At 43.3% G+C, this 22,076-nt stretch overlaps 1 protein-coding gene across 4 annotated transcripts in view; it reads left to right on the top strand.

Annotated features, from left to right (window-relative positions):
• The window catches only part of NMS (neuromedin S), a 408,471-nt gene that overhangs the window by 373,009 nt on the left and 13,386 nt on the right, over positions 1-22,076 (top strand). For 3 of the 4 annotated variants that reach the window (XM_069635595.1, XM_069635594.1, XM_069635596.1), the window contains 2 exons: positions 126-167; positions 5,814-5,865. In XM_069635595.1, coding sequence (XP_069491696.1) covers positions 126-167; positions 5,814-5,849 — 78 coding nt within the window. In that variant the 3' untranslated portion in view covers positions 5,850-5,865. Of the gene's footprint in view, positions 1-125; positions 168-5,813; positions 5,866-22,076 lie in introns of those variants that run through there. The other variant, XR_011283347.1, reaches the window with a different exon arrangement.

Genomic DNA, 22,076 nt, shown 5'->3' on the forward strand with positions numbered 1-22,076 from the left:
GAAGACAGACTTGCCAGCATGATTTTGTGAAGGATTTAATAAACACACCAAAAATGACAAGCCATTGTTTTGTATAAACCTCGCCCATACATTGTTGGATAAATGTTTGTGTTCTTCTCTTACAGGATAGCTCTGGCGTGGTGGGAAGGCCATTCTTTCTTTTCAGGGTACATCTTATGATCTTTCTTTGCCAAATTCCTAATAATAGCGTATCAAAAGTGTGTTGTCTGCAATGGGGATGAGGTATACTTCACTTTTTAATTGGGTGTGTTCTGATAACTATAGACGCATGGTTGAAATCAACTCAAAGTTTGGAGCCTCCGGCCACTGAGATTTAGTAGTCAGATGCTCATGTCACCTTATAGGAAGGGAATGATTGAAAATACTTCTATAGAAAGTCTCTGTGAACTGAGCCACCTCAATGTGCCCCTGGTAAGGAGTGACCTCATGGATGGTTCACAATGAGGACTTCTTAGGAACACAATCACTTGCGTGCCAATGGTCATTGGGGTATGGTGGGCAAGTTCCATATTTAGGATCCTTGGCACCCAGGTACACTCCTCCCTTTAGGTGTACAGTGTATGGTAGGGATCCAGAGTAATCCCCGAATCAAGACATGACCTCAACTGTTCTTTGTCAGGAAGCATTGATCGCAAGAAATCTCCAAGTAGCTGAACCAAAGGCATCATCACACTTTGGAGATGAAAATTCTAACTTGATTCACATGAACTCCTTATATTTCAAAGTAATTAGCTAAATCGTTCCTGCTCATAAATCCTAAGCACTGCTCTGCTGATGTTACAATGCCTCATTAGCTCTATGATAGATGTTCATTTTTGTTAGAGCCCTTCCAACTACCACATCAAACAAGAAGAACTCCCCCCCCCCCTCCTTAGTCCAATGCCCTCTATGCTTATCACGCAAACAGAACAATATTACCCGCAATCCTCATCGCCCAAACGCACATCAAGAGCAGGGGAATTAAATCATATATTTTTCTTACTAACTACATTCACTGTTGTTCATACAGAACAATTTAATGTCACGTTTTGAAAATGACTTTGCCTCAAGACTGCTGGATTCCACTTCATCCATATATAACTATATAAAACTCATTACATTTTTAAGTTTTAGGTCAAAGAGATTATTCATAGCTAATATAAGCATAGATCTATCAGATCAACCACTGACCTTCTCAGATTTCAAAAACCCATAATGACTTGTTTGTATAACCAATAAGCATTTCCATAACAATTACAGCTCTTCTTGCTTCAGTGCACATCAGCAAGATGCTGAGAGGTCAATAAATTAAACTCTAGAAATACTAATACGTATAAAAACATTAGAAAAATATAACCATGGTTTATGTTCAACATCTTCAGCCTGCCACGGTCCATCTCACCATTGCCATCACTGTTAATTTACCCAGGTTATGTGCAATAGATTTGCTCTGTATATGTTGCATTCACTTTTATTAGTTTACAAGTTTAATGTGGACATCAAGGGCCTGTAATTGTATGTTATTGTATTGTTTTTCCTTTTAAAAGATTTAATGTCATAATGGTAAAGGTGCCAAGCAATCAGATAGCAGAATCTCTAGTTTGTCCGCATTCACAGAGGCCATTTCTGACTCTCACCCTGATTATGCCATCTTCTCTGCATTGTCTTCCACACCTCCCACCCTTCACTCGGTGGTCTCCCTGTACCCCCATGAGTTATTCCTACTGCCCCCAACCACACCCATTTCCAACTCTGTTACCCCACTCACCTGTCTGCATCCTTTGCTACAACGCGCCGCAGCTACCTCCTGCTTCAGTCCCAGCTGCAATGGAAATGAGGGCCCATACTCTACTGAATTCCATGGTGGTCATCTTTGTTTTTTTTTCCTTTGGTGTAATTGAAAACACATGAAAGTCACAGATGCAACTTCCCCCCAAAAAACCCAATTAGTGCCCCAGAGGGAGGACCAGAGTGCTAACAGTGATAAAACCTGCTACGTGGGGTGGACAGGGTAGGTTACCTCCATGAGCCCGGGCTCAGGGTGCAAGGCCAATATCAGCCATGCCTACCCCACATAGCAGGCTTTATCACTATAGTAACTTTCCTCATTGCTCATATATTGCAACTGAGACCCTAGTACTCATGTATTATTCCCATCTGACAAGTTATTGATTAGTGTAACACGTATAATAAAATTATACATTGCACTTGTTGAACATTCTATGTCATTATGCAAAATGCACAATGGGCAATCCTTAACTCTGGTCTGGAGCAAGATTATAGAAAAACAGAGAGGGAAAGTAGGCACTATCTGCCACAAATCAGTACATGTGGCAATAGAAAGATTACAAAGGTGATCTCTGCTCTTTGTGAATCCCACTGAGGGTGAACTGGCACTCACATGCTAACCTGACCATGGTTATTAGGACCAAAGACATCTACTATACAACAGATTTCCTTAGAACACATGTGAATAGCCTAAATACATGAAAAGACTGTTTTCAACCAGGAGTAGGACTATAGGGGGAGCCTGTTTCCAATCAGATTGCCCATCGCTTGCCATCACCTGAAATGCTTTCTATACTAATCTGGCAGTTGATGTGGTTACCTGCCATGTAAAGCACTATGGGCCTCATTCCGAGTATGGCGGCAGTTCTATAAAATGTGACAGAGGGATAAAACCATTCTTACCACTCTGCCATATTGTGAGGAGGAAGGTAAGTTGGAGCAGTATTCAAAGCACTAAACATGGAGGAATTATTGCTGGCAGTCTTACAAACTGTGTCATTTACTCCAAACCTAAATTAAGTCCTTTGATACTTAGATCTAGGTTTTGGTCAGGATGCACCAAAGGAAACAAAGATGACGTAGGATTAAAGTACAACATAACAAATGTCACATGTTGAAAAGTCAGAGTGCACTATTTGCAGTAATCCTCCTTTGAGTGCTCATGGCTATGTTAATGCTGTTCTTTCAAAATGCTTCTCTCTTACATTTTGCTTCAATTAACCTTCATTTGGGCACCCAAATACAAATTAATTTTTATTTTTTCAATTAAGATATTGAAGGATATTTTACACTCAGTAGCATGATAGGACAACGTGTTGCTATGCTGTGGGATTGATTTCAGCAGAAACTCAGACCCAAACATCTTAATAATAATAATAATAGAAATCATTTATGGCAACATTATTCCTTCAATAAGTGCTAGCTTAACAGCACTGCAATCCTTCAATTCTGGTGCAACTCAAATACTGTCATATTGCATTTTAGCCAAAATAGAATTACTGTAGCCACGAGCCGTTCACAACCACATGAAAGGAGATTGCATATGTTATTTCCTACACATTATTAGGATTAGCATATGATGCAGTGGACAATGCACAACTCAATTGTGTTTTTGGTATAATTTAGTCTAGTGTTTTGGTTTTTTGACACTCTTCACAGCACTATGAGGTCAGGCTGGCATTATTATCATTATTATCATTATTATGCACCATATGCCCATGGGCCTCAGTGCTTACACATAACAAGTGGGATCAAGAAGCTAGACACTCAGACAATGGAGAGACACAAACAAAAGCAATCAGCCCTCTTCTGCCTGGTTTCAGGTTCAACAGGTGGGTCTTGAGGGATCTCTTAAATTTTACCACGGACAGGGATGTCCTCGAGCGAAGAGGAAGAGGAAGAGCCTTCCATTCCCTGGGTGGGTGCATATTGAAACATGCTCCTCTGAATTTCGTTCGCTTAAAGCGTGGTTGTGCCAGTTTATGATTGTGACTAGACTTCAAGTTACGCCTGGGCTGATCTGCGACTAAGTGACCAGTCAATATTGAAAAGCAGTAGCCGACCAGCATTTATATGTTAGTGACAACAATTTATGAGTGATCCTATACTTGACAGGAAGCCAATGTAGGGCCCGTCTAGATGGAATCACATGGTATAATTTTAGTAAGCCATGGATGGCTCTCACTGCACCATTTTCAGCGGTTTGGAGGGAGCGTAATTTGGCGTGTGATGTTCCAATTAGAAGACTTTTGCAATAGTCTATCTTAGTGAGAGATATGTTACCAATAGACAAATAAGGCCTTATTTTGTGCAGTAACCTGGTGACATATCCACAGTAAGTTTAGATATGAGAGACACAAGGTTTCCTGGACAACTCAGCATCCAAGTAAACCCCTAGCATATTCACACATCGGACCACAGAGATCTTTCTGCCCATGATGGTACAGCACTTATAAAGAGGGTTGAGTTTCTTCAGCCGAGGGAGGGCCTGAGGCAATGATGAGCAACTCAGTCTTCTCATTGTTGAGGGCAAGAGAATTTAAAGCCATGCAGCAGTGTACACCTTATTCAGGGCATCAGAGTCTTGTGCATAATTAGCCAACAACTCAAGGAGAACCTGGGTGTCATCAGCATAACGTATATAATGTACACCCAGGTTATCCAAGTGGTCGAATAGGGGCCTGATATATATATATTGAACAGTGTAGGCGACAAGCACGATTCTTGCAGCACCCAGCAGGTGATGATAGTGGGAGGTGCGTGCTTGAGCTTTCTCGATCACCAATCTGGATGTTCTTGGGCCCAGAAATGATTCAATCCATTGTGCAGCTCTCTCAGAGCAGCATGCAAAGCCCTTTAGTCTGTCCAACAGGAGAGTGTGATCGACAAAAGGCCACTGAGAGGTCTAATAACATTAACAAGGCAGCATGGCCCCTTTCCACAATGCTCTAAATCCCGACTGTCAGGTATCTAAGATCTTATTACTCTCTACACATGCCTGGAACTGTAAGTATGCAACTCGACCTAGAATTCTAAGAGTTATGGGACACTTGTTATTGCCCAGTAGTTTTTCCTTTTACCAGTGATGGATCTAGGCTGCTCTTCTTTAATGGTGATGTGATGGAACTGTGCCATTCCTAAAGGAGATGTTCACAATCTTAGTGATCCATGGGACAAGCACATCAAGAGACCCTTTAAAGATATTAGCTGGGAAGATATCTTCAATACCTCAGGTTTGCTTTAGGTTTGAATCTATAGCATGAATTTCTGTTTCAGTACACTATTTGAATTCGAACTTGGGCAAAGACAGATTGTTAGTGGAAGCAACGAGTGAACATAACACCTTATTGGCCAAGTTGGAACCCTTGAGACTAGCTGACGAGCTGTAATGGCTTGTTGTTATGCAAAACTCAAAGTATGTTAATATGACATGACAAACACATGATAAATCAATAGAAGAGGGCTGAAACTTGTTGACTACTACATACAATATTTAGTTGACGGTTGGCTTATGTGCAGCTGTAATATGGTTTGAATGAGTATCCCATTGTGCTTTGCAGATGACCTTGCAACATGACATTTCTTTGGACATCCGTATGTTAATTGCCCCTTTTATGAATAAAAACATTTTATTGTGTATATGTTTATGTGATTTATTCATAAAAGTAAACTAATAGAATGAATTAAATTGTGTTCCCAACAATAAGTTTGAAATATATACACACAGCTGACCTTGCTCCTGCTTCCAAAGCTGTGAAAAGCTCAATAATATCAATCAAAGTCTTTGAACTGCAAAGCTATCTACAAACGTTGCCTATTTAAACATTTTAAACAGTCAGTATCACTGTTTAAATATCTTGAGGTCAAAATAAATTCCTTCCGCTGTTCGTTTAGAATCTAAATGATTTGCCTAGCTGAAACCGCTCTTGGATGTTTCTTTGCCAGAGAAGGTGTGTTATAACTTTTTTGGAAATGTTAGTCCATCCTTCTGCACAGTAATAACACAGCAACATCATACTTTACAGGCTAGAAATGGGAGAGGAGTTAAAAAGGACAATTGATGGATCCCTTAGACAGGTAACTTTTTATTTCACAAATGCTTCTTCAGTTCCTGCATTATGTATTCTTTGCATGCTTTTCTGCAGAAGCATGCTGATGCCTCTTTTCATGCACAATAATGCTTCTTAGACTATAGCTCCTGACTTAATTTGGAGAGCAGATGCAATCATTTCAGACACTATTAATGTGATTTACGCACATGACCCCGCCATGTTTGAATGTCAGTTTTTTCATTGTTGTGTATACCCAGAACACATTAGGAAAGAGGCAGTAACATTCTAGGTAAGACATTGAAGGCAATCTTATAAAAGGAATTACATTTTATGGCACAGAGACTCCTATTATCCACATGTCTTTTCTTGTTTATTTCATAGCAGCAAGAAACGCATACAAATAGACCTCTTACAATCCTCATGTATATTACCCCTCCCCTTTAGCACACGCTCCACCAATGATGCTGTCATTTTTCGAGATCCTCTGTTCAGGTCTGCCTCCAATTCCATTTTTCTTGCTGCTTACTATCCTTGTGTTGGCAAAAATTCAAATGTTTTAGACAAGATGCTGCCTTTCTAACGCCCGGTTGAGAATTATATAATGAGAAGGATTTTCCTACTTCAAATATTTTTTTATCTTTGTGTCATTTAATGATACCTTGATAGGTGATGAGCAATTATGGGGAGCACTGGGTTTCTTTTGTCCTGAACACCCATTGTTTTTCATTGGCACAGGTTTGTTTTTGTTTCCCAGCGTTCAAACGCCGAAGAATTCCAGAGCACGCTCCAGCAAACACTTGCTTCCGGGCGTTCACCAGCATATGCCCATGCTTAGAGAAAAGGACCTAGTGCTCGCCAGTGGCACACTCACGGTGGACCATTGGCTACTTGGCTACAGTGCTAGCTGCAGCAGAGAGTTGCATTGTCCACCTTTACTCTTTAAAAAGGAATTTGTAAGGCATATATTCAATATGGAGCCCAAGCCCTTATCATTAGGAGGAGCCCATAGTTGTGGATCCATAAAAAGATGAGACTGCTTAGCAGATGAACCTAGGCCACTTTATTTGGAAGCTAGTGTTCCACACATTAACATCCTCTGTAGGACCTACAGTGGGTAAAGCAATAAATTCTTCTATGATCGCAGTCCCCTGGCTGTCAGTTTTGGATACTATGTTTCCAAAGTAACAAAAGCTCAGTCAAGGGGCACAGCTAAGAGTGGTGATGTTGGAGATTCCCAGTATATTAAACCTCCTCAAATGAAAAGGCATTTGAACAACAATCAACAGGGTATGTCCTTAGTTGATCAGTCCAGTGCAGCCATCTCTTGACTGTAGAGATGCAGGAAGCGTCCTTGACTGGGGATCTAGGTTCACCCTTGAACCCCTCTGACGGGGAGGAAGTAAAATATCCAGATGAAAGGGCAAGACATGAACAAGCCCTTTACTAATCTCCAAGAGACAAGTGGTGGACCCTCTTTACTGGCATACAATCCTCAAACACCCCCCATTTATTGTACATCCATAATGCTCCTAGTCAGATATGACCTGATTTTAGTAATGACATGTCTTATTCATCGGGAGTTGTTGAACACATTGTGCAACCTATGTTTTAATGCCTTTGACCTAGCCCATCCCAATTCCTCTGAGAGGTTCGCTTCCCAATCTGGAAGGATTCACTCTTCATTTCTTGAAGAATAAAATAGAGATTTCTCTGAAGAAAATGAAGGTAGAATGCCCTCAACATTCCATGAACTGGAAGTCACACTTCCACTCCTGACACTAAACTAGTCTGGGAAAGACTTATTCAAAGGGAATGAAAGGTCATGGGCTATGTGCCAGGATGGGTAACTGATTACAGTGCGTCCCATGTTGATTTATCCCAGAAAGTCAGGGTACCTGAGAATCCATTGGACCTGGGCTTGGTTAGCGGTTCGGGCCAAAGGACACTTTATTTTCTGGGATTGCAATGGTTCCAAAATAAAAGTGATTAAAAACGTGTTACTCGTAATAATCAACATAAATTGGTAGAACTGGCTGACTTTCACATCACAGAGTCTGCAAGCAATGTACTGTTTGTTAGGGTGAATTTTCAGTTTATGTGCTAATTCCCTTTAACCTTAGACCCCCAGCCCTTTGCTGTAATCTGGAACCTTTTTGATTTTAACCTGCTGAGTGAGTGGGCCTTTTTGCCACCGGCTCACGCCTTTTCCCTCTGACTAATATTTTGTGTTCCTTATGTTTTATTGGAGTCTGGTAAACTCCATAGGCATCTGCTTTTTATATGGAGACACACAGCACCCTTTGTGCAGTGCCACTGAGGAGTCCCTTGGACCCCTCTAAATGTGTAAATAAATGTTCTTTTGTGAACAAAGTTCCCAAGAATAGTAGGACAACTTGTTTCTTACATACCTTCTGCCTTTGTGGGTCCAGCACACACCACCTTATGTGGAGTGCTTGGAGGTTACATAGTAACTCCTTATCCCACTTCTCATGTAACTTTTTGTTACACTAACTAACTTGAATGGCTGGTGGCAGTGGTTTCTTTTTACTAATATTTGTGTAATGTATCTGCAGGCTGATTTCTTAGCTTCAATACAGCACCCAAAGGTGACAATTTTACCAAGATGGGCTTGTCTTCTTTTTTCGCCATTTCTTGTTTGTTAGTCCCTTCTGGGCTTTTACGCTGTTGTTTTGGATCACGTTTGAGCCCATTGCGTGTTCTGCCTTTGGCGGGCTTCAGCCCTGAAGCCTGCCCAGACTCCAGTGTGTCTGGGAAGGCATGAAGTGAGGGAGGAGCCCGAAACTTCACTGGCCTTTATTTGTAGGCATGCCTGGCCGAAACCAGTTCTGACTGTCGGGTGGCTGTCCTACAGGATGACCCCCCCTATGTGATTGACAGCTTAGTGTTGGGAATGAATGAGATTTCGCATATTAGGTGAGGGTTTCGGGACCACAGGAAGAGTCAACCACTGGAACATCACATCCAAAGAAAAAGATGCAGAGAGAAGCCAGCAGCAACTTCCAGGACCGCAAAAGCACCAGTGAAGTCTTGCAGCTGTGCTAACCGCGTTTTCCAATCGACAGGGAAGCTCTGCCAAGGACTACTTCCTCCCTTAGGCTTGTGAGGCCAGCTAGTTTCAGGACCTGCTTTTTTCTGGGCCAACCCATGTGTCAGTGCGATCTTCCTGGGTGGCAATTGCCCAATACCCGGGGTACCTGGACCACAGATGAGTGCAATGTCTTGCGAAGGACACTTCCAGCAGAAACTTCACAGGCATCCGTGTGATTCTAGAGAAGCAGGAAATCTTTGCCCAGAGTCCCCTCATCGGAAATAAGGACAGAGGGACCGAGGAAAGTCCAACCGGGTATATTTGTTCTTCTTTGTTGCTGAGAAAAAGGCACCAAAACCACAAAGGACTGCTGAAAACAGTGGAATCCATTGCTGTAGAGTCCCTCACGAGAGTGCTGCTGCAGAAGCCTGCCAGACATCCTTCCTTTCATCACCACGAGCAAGGTCCAGGAACAAGGGTCTGCATTGCTGCATCAAGAAGGAAGCCAGCTGGAACATCTGCTTCAATTCTATGGTACTATGGGGCTTTGGGTTTAACCACTTTTAGCCAAATCTAGCACTTCGTAGTTTGGGGAGTGCTCCTTTCTATCTTTTTGAATTACTGCAATTCGCTTGCGCAGGCCTAACAGCTTGTGCACATCAGTTAGGCTCACTTGAGCTCCTGGATTTTCTCCAATGAATTACTGACGGTTCAACTAAAGAAGATTGCATCAGAACTTGAACTGTCATATTGACTTTGGCTGTCCTGGCTCCCTAAAGGCAGCCCTCCCGAACCCTATTGGCTTTGGCGGTGCTGGTCCCCTATAAAGTTTTCATTGTTTTACACTCTTATTGCTGGAGAAATGACTTCCTACATCCCTCTGGTAGAAAAGACTATTGTTACAGTGCTACAGTGTTCTCATCTATTCTAACACATTTTCCCTCCAAACTCAATATTGTATGGTGAACCATAAGTGCTACTACTGACCTTAACTGATGTCACTCTGTGTGCTGGAAATGTTTTAGTACAAAAAGAATGTACTCACCTTCATGATTTACAGTTGAATAACGTGATTCTATTCTGAAATTCGACTTGATGTTACTGTTAGTTGCTGCATAACCTAGTGTGATTATTTTGCTTTGTGTATATATAAATGAATAATTTTAAGATAACTTTTAAGGGTATAAGCGTTTACTTGAATAATTGTAATTACTGATTTCATTGTATTTCTCCAAAGCTCACAATACCCCTTCTAATGTAAGCCTGGCTGATCAGCCACTCTACCGACTTGTGTAGTACAGGCCTGTGTTAAAAGTTGGGTCACTAATAACAAGCAGATAAATCTTGTTAAGTCCCACACCAGCTGGAATCTACAAAATCTTACCTAATACTGTTTGGCAACAATTTTATGAAATTGAGAAGTTTCAATACACTTTCACAACCCTGTGTGAAGCACAGGCCCCTCTTAAAGAAGTTTCCCGGGCTAGAGTTTCTAGAAGGGCCAGGCGCTACAGAAGTCATCCATTTGACAGGATACAATAACCCAGATCTTAGAGGATTGCAGGCCCCTATGATGAAAATACTGGAGTCCAATGCTCCTGTCCCTTAAGTAAACTGGACATGTTTTCCAGAAGAGGGCAATCCCAGAAATGCAGGGGTACTTACGAAAGGAAACAATATACTAAGTATCTAAGTAGGTTTCGCTTTTGTCATTTCTTGATAAACTAGCAGTATATTTCTCAAGACGCTTGGAACTTGGATACACTTCATGGATTGCACATAGATCTCACAAGCATTCCAGTCCAGGAGAGGCGCCCATGATCCTATCAAGTGACGCAGGATCAACATGAACTCATTTGTCATGCGCTAAACTGTTGTAGGCTCAAGACTGTGATGATCAAGTGTACAGGCTGAAAGCAAATTTTTAAGTAACTTTATTATAGTGGCGATGAAGGATTTTGTCCAATTTGCAATCCTAAACCTCCCAACAAGTGTGTACTATACAGACATTTCAAGATGGAGAGAGTTAAGTTGTTGAGAGTTGTGTTGAGGCCAGGAGTTTCGTTAATTCGATTGGACCTCAAAGATGCCTATTTAACTACCCAAATATTTAAAGATCAGACACTTTATTTGTTTCCTATGGCAATGCCAAGTTGTTCCATTCCCTTTGCTCTTTCCCCCACCCTTTGTTGCTTTAGAAAGCTGTTAGGGCCTACTATGGGCTTCCTGAGAGCAAAAGGGTTACATTGGCCATTCTACTTCGACAATATTTTAATAATTCCCAGGAGAGGTTCACAGTTCAGCACCATGCAACACAGTAAAAACTATACTAGTGGATTTGGGAGTTTAAATGACCTGGGAAACATCAGTTACTGTTCACACAAAAACCTGAATTCCTGGCGTGCGTTATACATTGTGTGTCAGCCACGTTGCAACTACCAAAGACCAAAAACGGTCACTTTCAAGGAGATTTGTGAGGTTCCACTTGTATAGTGAATAATATTGAGATGACTATCCAGGGTTTTGGACTCCTATCTGTATCAATCCAGACAATACATATTCTTGTCTTTATGACAAGAATTGAGAGCATCAGGGGACATGATTCATTTAATTTTGGACGCCTGTCAGGCCTGTTTCCTTCCCTGATGTGTCCAGATGGATTAAGGGTTCTATGAAGGAGGCCAGTGAGGATATCTAATGTTTTGAGGTACATTCCTCAAGGGGTTGTCATGGTGTCTAACGCCTTTTGGGCTGAGTCAAAACTCAAAGATATTCTCAAGTCAGCTGACTGGTCAAACGCATCTGCGTTTCATACAATTTATTGTAAACTAGTTATGGATGCCTCATCTGTGGTCATTTTGTGGCATTGAATTGTAAATAATTGTAGCCTGCATGCAAGGCCATAGAATGCTGATTAGACCTAGTAGTTTACAAAGGACATGGGACATTTTATTAATATCACAGAGGCAATTATTATCCTTCCCTTCTCTTGAGTTTACATCATGTTCTTCTCATCTTTACAAGTTATGGATGACCAATCCCAGCCTTTCATCTGAGGGATGGCCTTTGGAGAGGACCTTTAGTGGATCATGTTCTGTTTATTTGAAAGGGCCTTTCTCGAGTATCGGTTGCAGAAGAAAAATAGGGATTGTAGCCACTTCTGAGCAGTGGATATAGGAGCAAGATGGGTGCCTTGGTGGAGGGAGTTCTGAAGGGTAGAGGTTATATACATGATGATTGTGGGAGATTCTGTTTTTTTGTCCTTTTTCCCTTGCTGCTGTAAAGTAAATAAACAAGAGAAGTGCACAATACCCGCCTCTCTGCCATTAATAGGAAATTGTCTGTCCGTCATATACTACAAAGACTAATCAATCGGCACTCTTATTTCCTATAGAGCACCACGCAGAACTCTGTCTTACTCTCTTGCTAGGTTTTAATTGTGGAGCTTTTCATATCCCCCCTCCCCCTTTCCTTTTTCATAATGCACAGGGCCAGACCCTAATGCTCTGAACACACCTCCACCACAATGCTGCCTTAAGAATTTGTCAGTTGCTTGGAAGAGGATCCCTTTAATATGTTGCTGATGTGTACACACAAATGAGTGGCAGCTAAAAGGTGCTGCACAACTCATTGAGTCAAGCTGGACTGCCTATGTGGACATGGGGTTCTGATGAGTATCCTATGCCAAATGACCAACCAATTAAAATTCTACATGCTCAAACTTTGCTGTGAAAAATGGGGATTGTATAGCTGTCTTGCGATGGCGCATGTCTCAAAGGGGTGGAGAGAAGTATAATTAGATGCACTGGCAAAACTGGGATGGGCCTGTATGGGAATGAACTGAAGTAACTGAGGGCCCATTTTAGAACAAGCAGCTGTAGCTGCGCCTTCCAGTTTTCCGTATGCACAGTGGTTGTCCGGCACCTTTTTCACTATGGCATATTTTGAAATAGGGCAGGTAGTGGGTGCAAGGCACTAGTGCTGGGGTACCTTTGCTGGCAGTGCCCATTTCTCCTCAAACACATATGTGGATTGACTGGGGTGTTGCTAGGTCTGGAAAAGATCCAGGACTATGTTAATGCCGGGACTGTCGGGGCTAGCTAGACCTTTGGTTTTAGCCCCTGAGCTTCTATCCAGGGCTACAACCGAAAGACCCGGGGCTATAGCCCCCGCAGCCCCCACCCCCGTAGCACCTCGGCAGGTAGCATCACAGAGGTGGGTCTGAAAATGCACTAGAAGTTGTGGTTGTATATGTAGAGGCACTTACAGTATGCCATGATATGTGAAGGGCCCAAAAGATACAGTGGATCTGCAGGAATCTCATGGATCGTATGATAGGATCAGACTTTATGTTTATGGAGTACAATATGCTTGAAATTCGGTATGCATATGTGTAGCATACTGTGATAAATTGGATTCTGCCTCACAGGAGTAGAAGGCTGATTAGGGATAATTTGGCCCACTCAGCCTTCACACTTCTACAAACCAAAACACAACACAATCATAAACGTAAAAAAGGGCAAATCAGGAGATATACCTCCTTCACCTTTTGTGGTAATGCGGGCCGAGGGAAGGCTATACTCTCAAGAGGGGTGTGAAGGTAAACCAGTAGTGACCCAGACAATACAGTATTACAGTCCAAAATAGAGGGAATGTCCAATCAAGGTTATATACAAAATATATATACTTTAATTAAGCACACCATCTGCATATAAACCAAGAATAGAGTTTTATACAAAAACCCACCACACAAGACAGAACAGTGAAGATGCAACAGACTGGAGAAAGTAGCTCTCTGAGCGTGATTCCAGGGGAAGTAGATAAGGTACTACCACAAAAAGGATATGTTGTAGAAAACAAGAGCGATCTTGACCTAACCAGTCTCTATGGCCCACATGAACTGTGGGGGCAGTTCAGTGTCACAATACCTGGATTCAGTTTGTGGTGGGCTGACGCATCAGATACGGGTTTGAATGTTGATGTTAGCTGATCAGGGTCAGTCAGACACATAAGATAATGGTGGTCCTGGTAGCAAGTGGGTGTTGTGCAGAGCGAAGGCGTGTACTCTGTGCGGTCTAACTGTGGCAGTTCAATGATGCTGGTCAGGGCGGTCCCAAGAATACTTCGCAGTTTGCCAGGCTGGCTCTAGCCACTGGGAGAGGTCGAGGATTGATGCTCCAGCGGTTTGAGTCGTGGACTACGGCCGTCAAAGTGGTGATCGAGGGTGCGTCGATGTGCAACCAATATGCCTACAATTCTCGGGCTAGCTGGGCCAAGTCATAGTTGTAAGCCCCGTTTAGAAATGGCGAGTGATCCGCCGGTGATTCAGTTTGGGTTCCGGTGTTGAACAGTTGATTCAGGCCTAGCAGGTGACGTGCTTCACTAGACAAAATGCAGTATTGAGCTGGTTTACATACAGTGCCTTCGTTCGGTTGGTTGGAGGAATACAAATACCAGCACCATTGCCTTCACTATTGTTCAAGGTGCAGGGAACACGGAGCAACTGGTTCAGTGAGATAGAATAGGAAACTTTTGCTGGTCTGGCACTCGGGTTGCTGTGAGGCCTTTGCAAAGGACTCGAGTACAGGATGCTCCAGTTCAGGGTCTGCTTTGCTGGTGTAAAGCATCTGTTGCAGAGTCCTGATCCACAGCACTGGTCACTCCTGATGTTCCCTGGGAGTGGTTAGGGGGCTGATATTCCTTCTGGCTTGGGGGGCTCCTTCTTCACCTCAGGATGAGGGCTTTAGACAGTGCAACTATTCAAAGGAAGTCCAACTCAGAATCTTCAGAACGTCGCTTTGGCCTTAAAGGATGTTATCTTTGAGGAACAGATGGAATTCTGCTGAAGAGATACGAAACCCCTTCTTTTAAGGGCACAATTCCCCAGGTGATTGGTCTAAAGCTAGCCTGGTTTAGTGGACGGGTCCCTGCTCTTAGTTGGAGTGGACTTTGCCCTGTTGACGTCCTACCCAAAGTCATTTGCTCCAGAAGAAGTGGAAAAGACAGGAAAGAGAGACAGTGAGAAAAAAGATGCTGGATAGCTTCTTCCAGTGTCTATAGCATTCCTGCCTATCCTACTCCCGCCCCCTCCCTCCAACTGACATCATAGACCTTTAGATATGCAGCACCCTGGTGTGAGGCTGCTCCTCCTGAATGGGAGTGCTCTTCTGATATATGGGCCCAGGACAGCTACCTGTTGTGTGGTTGTCTATGGGGCAGAGGGTTACTGACCCTCCCAAAGAGAATCAAAGAGATGCTGGGTCATCTGGGTTTCTATCCTGCCATGTGGTAGTATCGGTCCGTCTGACCAGAATACACATTCCCTTCCACAGCAGAGCGGAATCACAGGAGCTGACACATGTGCAATACCAATTGGGATGTAGCGGCCATGATTGTAAGTATCGCCACCCACTACGCATAAACTCAGGAATAGCTTATTCTTAGAGATTACCCTGCCACCAGCATGGGGTACCCATAATCATTGTAGTTTGGGGACACGGGACGTATCTTAAATGTCGCCCATGTGCTGTAGTGACTTTGCTGTCGATGCAGCGGTCGAGTGGGCATCTTGTGACCACTTTCTCTGCGCCATGAGCAGAGTGGGTGATACGGATAAGGCTACTGGTGCAGCAGCAGGGTACAAGTACCCTTTCCAGATGGCAATTCGTCACACATACCACTTGCAAACAGTGGGGATGTCCAATGTTGCAGTGGGATTTGCTTTAGGTTGAGGTGCAGTAAATGTGATAAAAGGGTTGATGTGGTGATGAGGTCACTATCTATGGCATTTGAGGAGTTCCAGCAACTCATACTCTACTTAAAGTACGGATGCATTTTGTTAAACATTTAAGCGAAGTGTATATAATTAATGGATCTGTAGCTCCTATAATCCACGCACTGTTTAGGAAAGCAACGTTTTCAATATCAGTCTGATTATGATTTACAGGATTTACTTGTGTTTTCACTTCCCTGTTGTTCACTTCTTTAAATTATGCACATTCAATACTTCCTTCACACTTTCGTTGCCCATGAGTGACCGTTGCCTCCAGTTTCTAAGACCAAGTTACTGCTTAAGACAACATACGAAACCAAAGTCCTCTATAACGCTCACAGTGCAAGGTTGTCATAATCCTCTTCAGTCTTCGCTGCCGCTACACGGGTGAAAAGTAATTTGTGGGAGCTACATGGGCCCCCTGCATTTAGCACCATGACTGAGGTACAAGATTGTTGCATGGTGAGAGTTAAAAGCAATGGAGACATATTTTCTGCCGCAAGGCATCCATGTTGGCCAATATTGACATCACAATCCCGTGTTTAGATGGGTAGTGGCACAGTGTAGCTGCAGTGTTGCACCCCGTTTGGTTAATTGCATTTGTTCAAATAGAAGAAAATAATTATTGTGACACAGAGAATGGGTTTGTCACTTTGAACAGATTTCAGGCGATCAAAATAGGGCCCAGTGTCTCCATCGTAATATCAGAGAAAAAGTAATTAGAACCTACTTACAGTGTGTTGCAGTTACAATTCATTGTTTCACGAACAGGAAAATAATTGATGTCTCAGTCTCACTGTATTTCCATAACCACAGAGATGCTGAGGTCACTGACCTACTCCCCCACTCCCTGCTCGAGTAGTGGTAGCTCCACCTGAACCCATTGCCTATGCACTTGTCCCCATGAGATTTAATTAAATGTACAATGTATAGATACAGTATTTTCTAAGATAACCATGACGACCACCTGTGGTGAGTCATGATCAGTATCCTAGACACTTGTGTCCACCACCAACCTCCATCCATGGGATTTTAAACAGTATGCTCCAATTAAGCCCTGGTTCATGGAATTATTTGCACAGTAAATTGGGACATTCATCGCCAAACCGTTTGCAAAACGCAGTTTGTTGATTCATGGAATCGTCTGTGTGGGACTTTTTCGTACTTTTCTGAGACGTCACGCAGACTCAGCACGTCTCTGCGTGCAGACGAGTGCCTTGCGCGAGACGCCTCGCAGAGCGTTAGTGTGGCCTCTGTATATACCAGAGTAGGGGGCCGAACATGCAAAATTGGGAAGAACAAGGGAAATTGTGGGCATTATGAGGGACGGTCTGCTGGCAGTCCATCGCACGCCTACAAAATCCGCATAACCAAGCGTATTTATGGATCGGTCCACGTAAGCTCTCATCAGGGAAATGGCCACGCAATGCACTTGATCTATCCGCCACCGGAAGGCAGGCATACAGACACTTGCGCATAGGAATCTCTGCGCCGGGGTAAGATCGCGTGTCAGATTTAGGGGTACATGCAAAAAGCCAGGGTTCTAATGGGACTTGGGGGTGTTCGTAAGCAGTGTAGCCTGGTGCAGGAACGGTTTACAGGGGTTCACATTCATGTGCACCAGAAAATGACAATGTTTACAATACGTGGTACCCATGTTGAGGGGGTGCTGGGAATAGTTACTGGGGACCCCATGCACTCCCATTGGGGTGCTGGGCTGGTTGGGGAGAGGGGGCAATGCTTCAAGCGTGAGGAGTGCACAAAGGTCTGTTTCCATGGCTGGAATGGCTCTGCATGTGGGTGTGTCATAGGCGTTCCGGCCACAACTTGGGCATAGGGTAACTTTGTATGGACAATTCCATGACTACGTGTGGTGCGCAGATTTTCTTATGCGCGACGGGCCGTGCAGAGTCGCTCTCGGCACGCAGGCTTTGCAGGATCTATGCGCCCTTTTCCATGAATTGGGCCATTAGTGTTTTACAAAATCACAACAAAATAAAACAGGCATCTCTTCTATTTTAAGGCCAGACCTATTTTCTGTCCTTCACAGGCCTGCCAATCATCCCTCAGTAGCTGCTTGGCCCTCTCCTCCTACTCCTCTCCTATCTCTTCATGATCTCCTTGTCCCCTTTCAGTTGAGAGCCCTAAACTGCAAGACTCAACACTTTCCATCTATGCTAGGACTCGGAGTCCCTCCTTCATCTTCCTCCAACCAATTGGCAAGCTAGGATCAGAGATATGGAACAACACGAATGTAGGACATGTGCTGCTCCCTCAGTTGCCCAATATAATGTAGATGGATTGTTCCCCTTCCACTGAGTCACCCCTAGGAGCAACAGCATAAAACATCAGCACAGCCATGCCTTGTGTTTATAAAAATGCCCATTCACCACCCCTCCACAAATTCAACCCTTTTCTCAGTGGCCGCACCTTCCCCTCACCTCATCCCTTCCATAGGTCCTCAGGACCTCTAGTCCACTCTGTCAGACTAGACACATAACAGGCTGTAATGGGGACCTCACTCAATTTCACTCAAAGGTTGGGGTTGAATCTTACGAGTGAGTTATTGATGTGCCATACCTTGGACACACTAGAAGATTAAACAAAGTACCTTGAAAATCATGGGTTGGTGAATAGGCAGCCAGTGCAGTGCCTGCCGAAAGGGAGATAGAAGCGAGAATTGGGGATGTTTAAAGATAAGCTGAACATCAGTGTTTTGGGTAGTTTGAAGACACTTCAAAAGATTTCTGGGATGCCCACGTACATTGGAGTAATCTAGTTGTGAATTCACCAAAGGACCAACCACCACAGCATGATCTTCATGAGGAATATAAGGACTAATATGTCAGAGCATGTATAGACAAAAGAAGTAAGATCTTGCAACTTCATTTACTTGATTAACTAGACTCAGCTCTGAAACCAATCAAAGGAATGGCCTGATGCCCCAACTATGTTTTTTATCCATGATAACAAGATGGAATGGTCCACTGTGTCAAATGCTGCAGACAGATCATTCTTATTATTATTATTATTATTATTAGGGTATTTATAGATCTAACATCACCTCCAGGGACTGGGGACCTGAGTGTGGGTAATGCAGCAGGTCATCCAAAACAGAAACCAGAGCACTTTCCACTTGGTGCTTGGGATTAAATCCTGATTGCAATTGGTCCAGGATCTGATTATCTGCCACATAATCTTGCAGCTGTGATGTCACCAAATTGTCCAGGATCTCGACTATCGAAGGTAAGCAAGATATTAGTCCATAACTGCTGAGCAACCTTGGATCCAAAGAGGCGTTCTTTAATAATGGAGCAATGAGAGCAGTCTTTAGGCCTTGGGGGACCACCACATGACCCAAAGAAAGATTAACAAAATTTCAAAACATGTTGGCCAATGACATTGAGTGGTAAACACCATTTGGTACCTGGAAACACCATTTGTTGAATAGGCATCTTACAAATATTCAATAAATAAAATACAAAATAAATAACTAGCAATCAATGCAGGTAGCACACCTGAATTAGACAGAGTGGGCTTCAGACTTTGTAATAAGGATGGAAACAGCAAACATATGTCTCGATGTTGATGGTTTATTTCGCTCCAATAAGGAATCTAGAGAAACTGTGCAATGTACACTTTCTTGGATGGCCTTAATATTAGATATGGAAATTAAAAGGAGGGTTCAGGTTTCTGTGTCATATATGAGGGGTTTGGAGAATGTTTTAATAATTGAGGAAACTGCAGCAGGGTTAGTCATGAACATGATCATGAAGTCATTAGGTTTTCATTAGGTTTTAGCCTTCCCTATTGCTTTGTTATACAAAAGAAATGCCCCGCAGGCTTCAGCAAGTTGAGTGGCCTTCCTTGACCATCGCCACCATTTCTCTTTTTCCATTAGGCCTGGTTTAAGAATTTAAAGCAGTTTAATATCATGGAATATAAATGTTTCCCGGGATAGATGTAGTAAGGTGAGCAAGACAATTTAACATTGTCAGAAAGATAACTTAACATCGATTGAAAAGCCACTCACAAGGAGGGTCTGGTTTACAAAGTAGCAGAGGGGAAATAAGATCTTCCAATGCAAACAATGTTTATTAAAAAAAAGTTATACAATTTCCATGAGAATGAAAATGTTAATAATGTTAATTCTTAACATAATGTTCACTCCATCACTCCAGGGGATTGGAGTATCCATGACAGTAGTCAATACCAACATCTCTGGAAAGAATCATGTCAAGATATTGGCCACCACAATGGAAAGCAGATGAAAAATGAGACTTCAAAATATGGAAATATTATGAATCAGATAATCTGTCTGAATTGCTGATTTCGGGTTGCTCGTGCCAATTAAGATCACCCAGTATTCAAGTTCAACAGGACCCTTTCTCTCGACTTGCGGTGTCCATCAGGGCTTCATCTTCTCCCTGTGGCTCTTCAACATTTACCTTGCCTCTCTTGCCCACTTGATCTCCACCTTCTCTCCTAATTTCTATTGTTATGCTGACAACACACAGCTCTCCTTTAAGCTCCTCTCCTTCGTCTCTCATTTCCGACTGTCTGACTGACTGCTATGGCGTGCTGCTAATGGTCTCTGCCTTAATGCCAATAAGACTGAGATCCTTCTAATTGGGACTCCTACTCCCTCCTTCCCTCCTACACTCTGGCCGCCCTCCTTGGGCCCCCTACTCTCACCCTCGTGTGAGGCTACAAACGTGTGTGTCATCTTCAACTCCTCTATCTCCTTCTCACCTCATATCGCTGACCTTGCCCAGAAGGCCCACTATCAGCTTCACCTCCACAGAGGCATTCTCCCTTTCCTTGCCTTTCCCCAGAATCCTAATGTCTCCAGAGCTCTGGTTCTCTCAAGGCTCGACTACTGCAACAGCCTCTTCCTTAATCTGCTTCTTTCCAGACTCCGCCCTCTTCAACTAATCCAGAATAGTACTGCAAGACTTATCCTTGGTCTCAAGCTCAGGGACGCATATCTACAGCCCTAAAATCTCTCCACTGGCCCCCGGTGGCTGCTAGGATCAAATTCAAGACCCTCTGCATCATTCACAAGGCTTTCCGGGGCCTGGGACCTCACTACATTCAACCCTCTTTTCCTAAATACCTCCCAGCTAGAGACATTCAGTTTTCTAGCTCCCACTCTCTGCCGATCATACATTTCTCCAAGCAGAGAGTCTGGAGTAGCTCTCTCTCTTTGGCAGGAGGCTCCCTCTAGAACGACCTCCCTGCCCCTCTCCGACTTGAGCCAGATCTCCTTAAGTCCTCGAAGCTTCTCGAGACTTTCCTTTTCTCCTCCTTCTTCCCTCTCCCATGCTAGGTCTACTCCTGCTGTTACGACTAGATGCCTTTGTCCCTTATGAGTCTCTGGGGCCAGGTCCTCCCTCGCCCAGTCTTCCCCACTCATCCCTTCCTACCAGCACTTACCCTCGGCCTCCTTTGCTGACTAGCCTTCTGTGACTGGTCCTCCCCTTCACTATTGATCTCTTCCCCTGCCTCCCCCTGGCACTAGCCCTTCAGGGAACACCTTAGCTCTTGCCCAGTACCTTGGATCCCCTCCATCCAGCACTTCTCCCTCCCATCCTCTCATTATCCCATCCCTTGTCCTGACCTGCCCCCTCCCCTGTGCACTTCTTGATATTGCACTTGCACGATCCAAATGTCACAAGCCCTACTAGTAGGGCCGTTATTGATGTTTTCTCCTCTGTTCACCACCCCTTTGTTGTCTTGTGGAACTTGTAAACACTTCTGCTATATAGACGCCATACAATGTTCAATGCTCAATTGCAGAGAAAAGTCATGAAGAAAAATGTTTGAGAAAGGTTCAGATTAAAAAAATAGATTTGGGAAATACCATTCCTCGACACAATGATTGTCCCTATTAACCCATTTAATCGAGAAATAATTTGGAATAAGTATATTGGTAGCTCTTCCAGAACTCTGGAGGAATGCTCTCCTGATGGTGTTCCACTCAACACAGGTATCCTGAGTCTCTTGAGAAAAGAAACCCTTCAATCCACTTAATTACCTTATGCAGAGACAACTCATTCATTAACACATTTTAGATGTACACCATTTGGCTAAAATGGAGGGGCTCCCATGCTATATCTCCAGGCACGTACTTTATGAAGAAACCTTGTTCTGGCACAAAAAGTTGTAATATCCACATTTACCTCACTCCTTACACTGATTATGTTTTCAGAGCATCTACCACAACATCCCTGCCAGGAGCAGTTATGACACCTGCTTATTCCATCAACTGGCCTTTACATCCAGCATGTCCATTGAGCTTAGGGCCCTTTAGAAACGTGCATGCAATGGGTGGGTTCACAGAATAACTCTAAGTCCAAATAACCAAACCAATTCAGGAAGATGGCAAATTACTGTTTTATTAAAAATTGTCTAA

This window comes from Ambystoma mexicanum, chromosome 7p (assembly GCF_040938575.1).
Source record: "Ambystoma mexicanum isolate Mex_15411 chromosome 7p, UKY_AmexF1_1, whole genome shotgun sequence".
Classification (NCBI taxonomy): Eukaryota; Metazoa; Chordata; class Amphibia; order Caudata; family Ambystomatidae; genus Ambystoma; species Ambystoma mexicanum.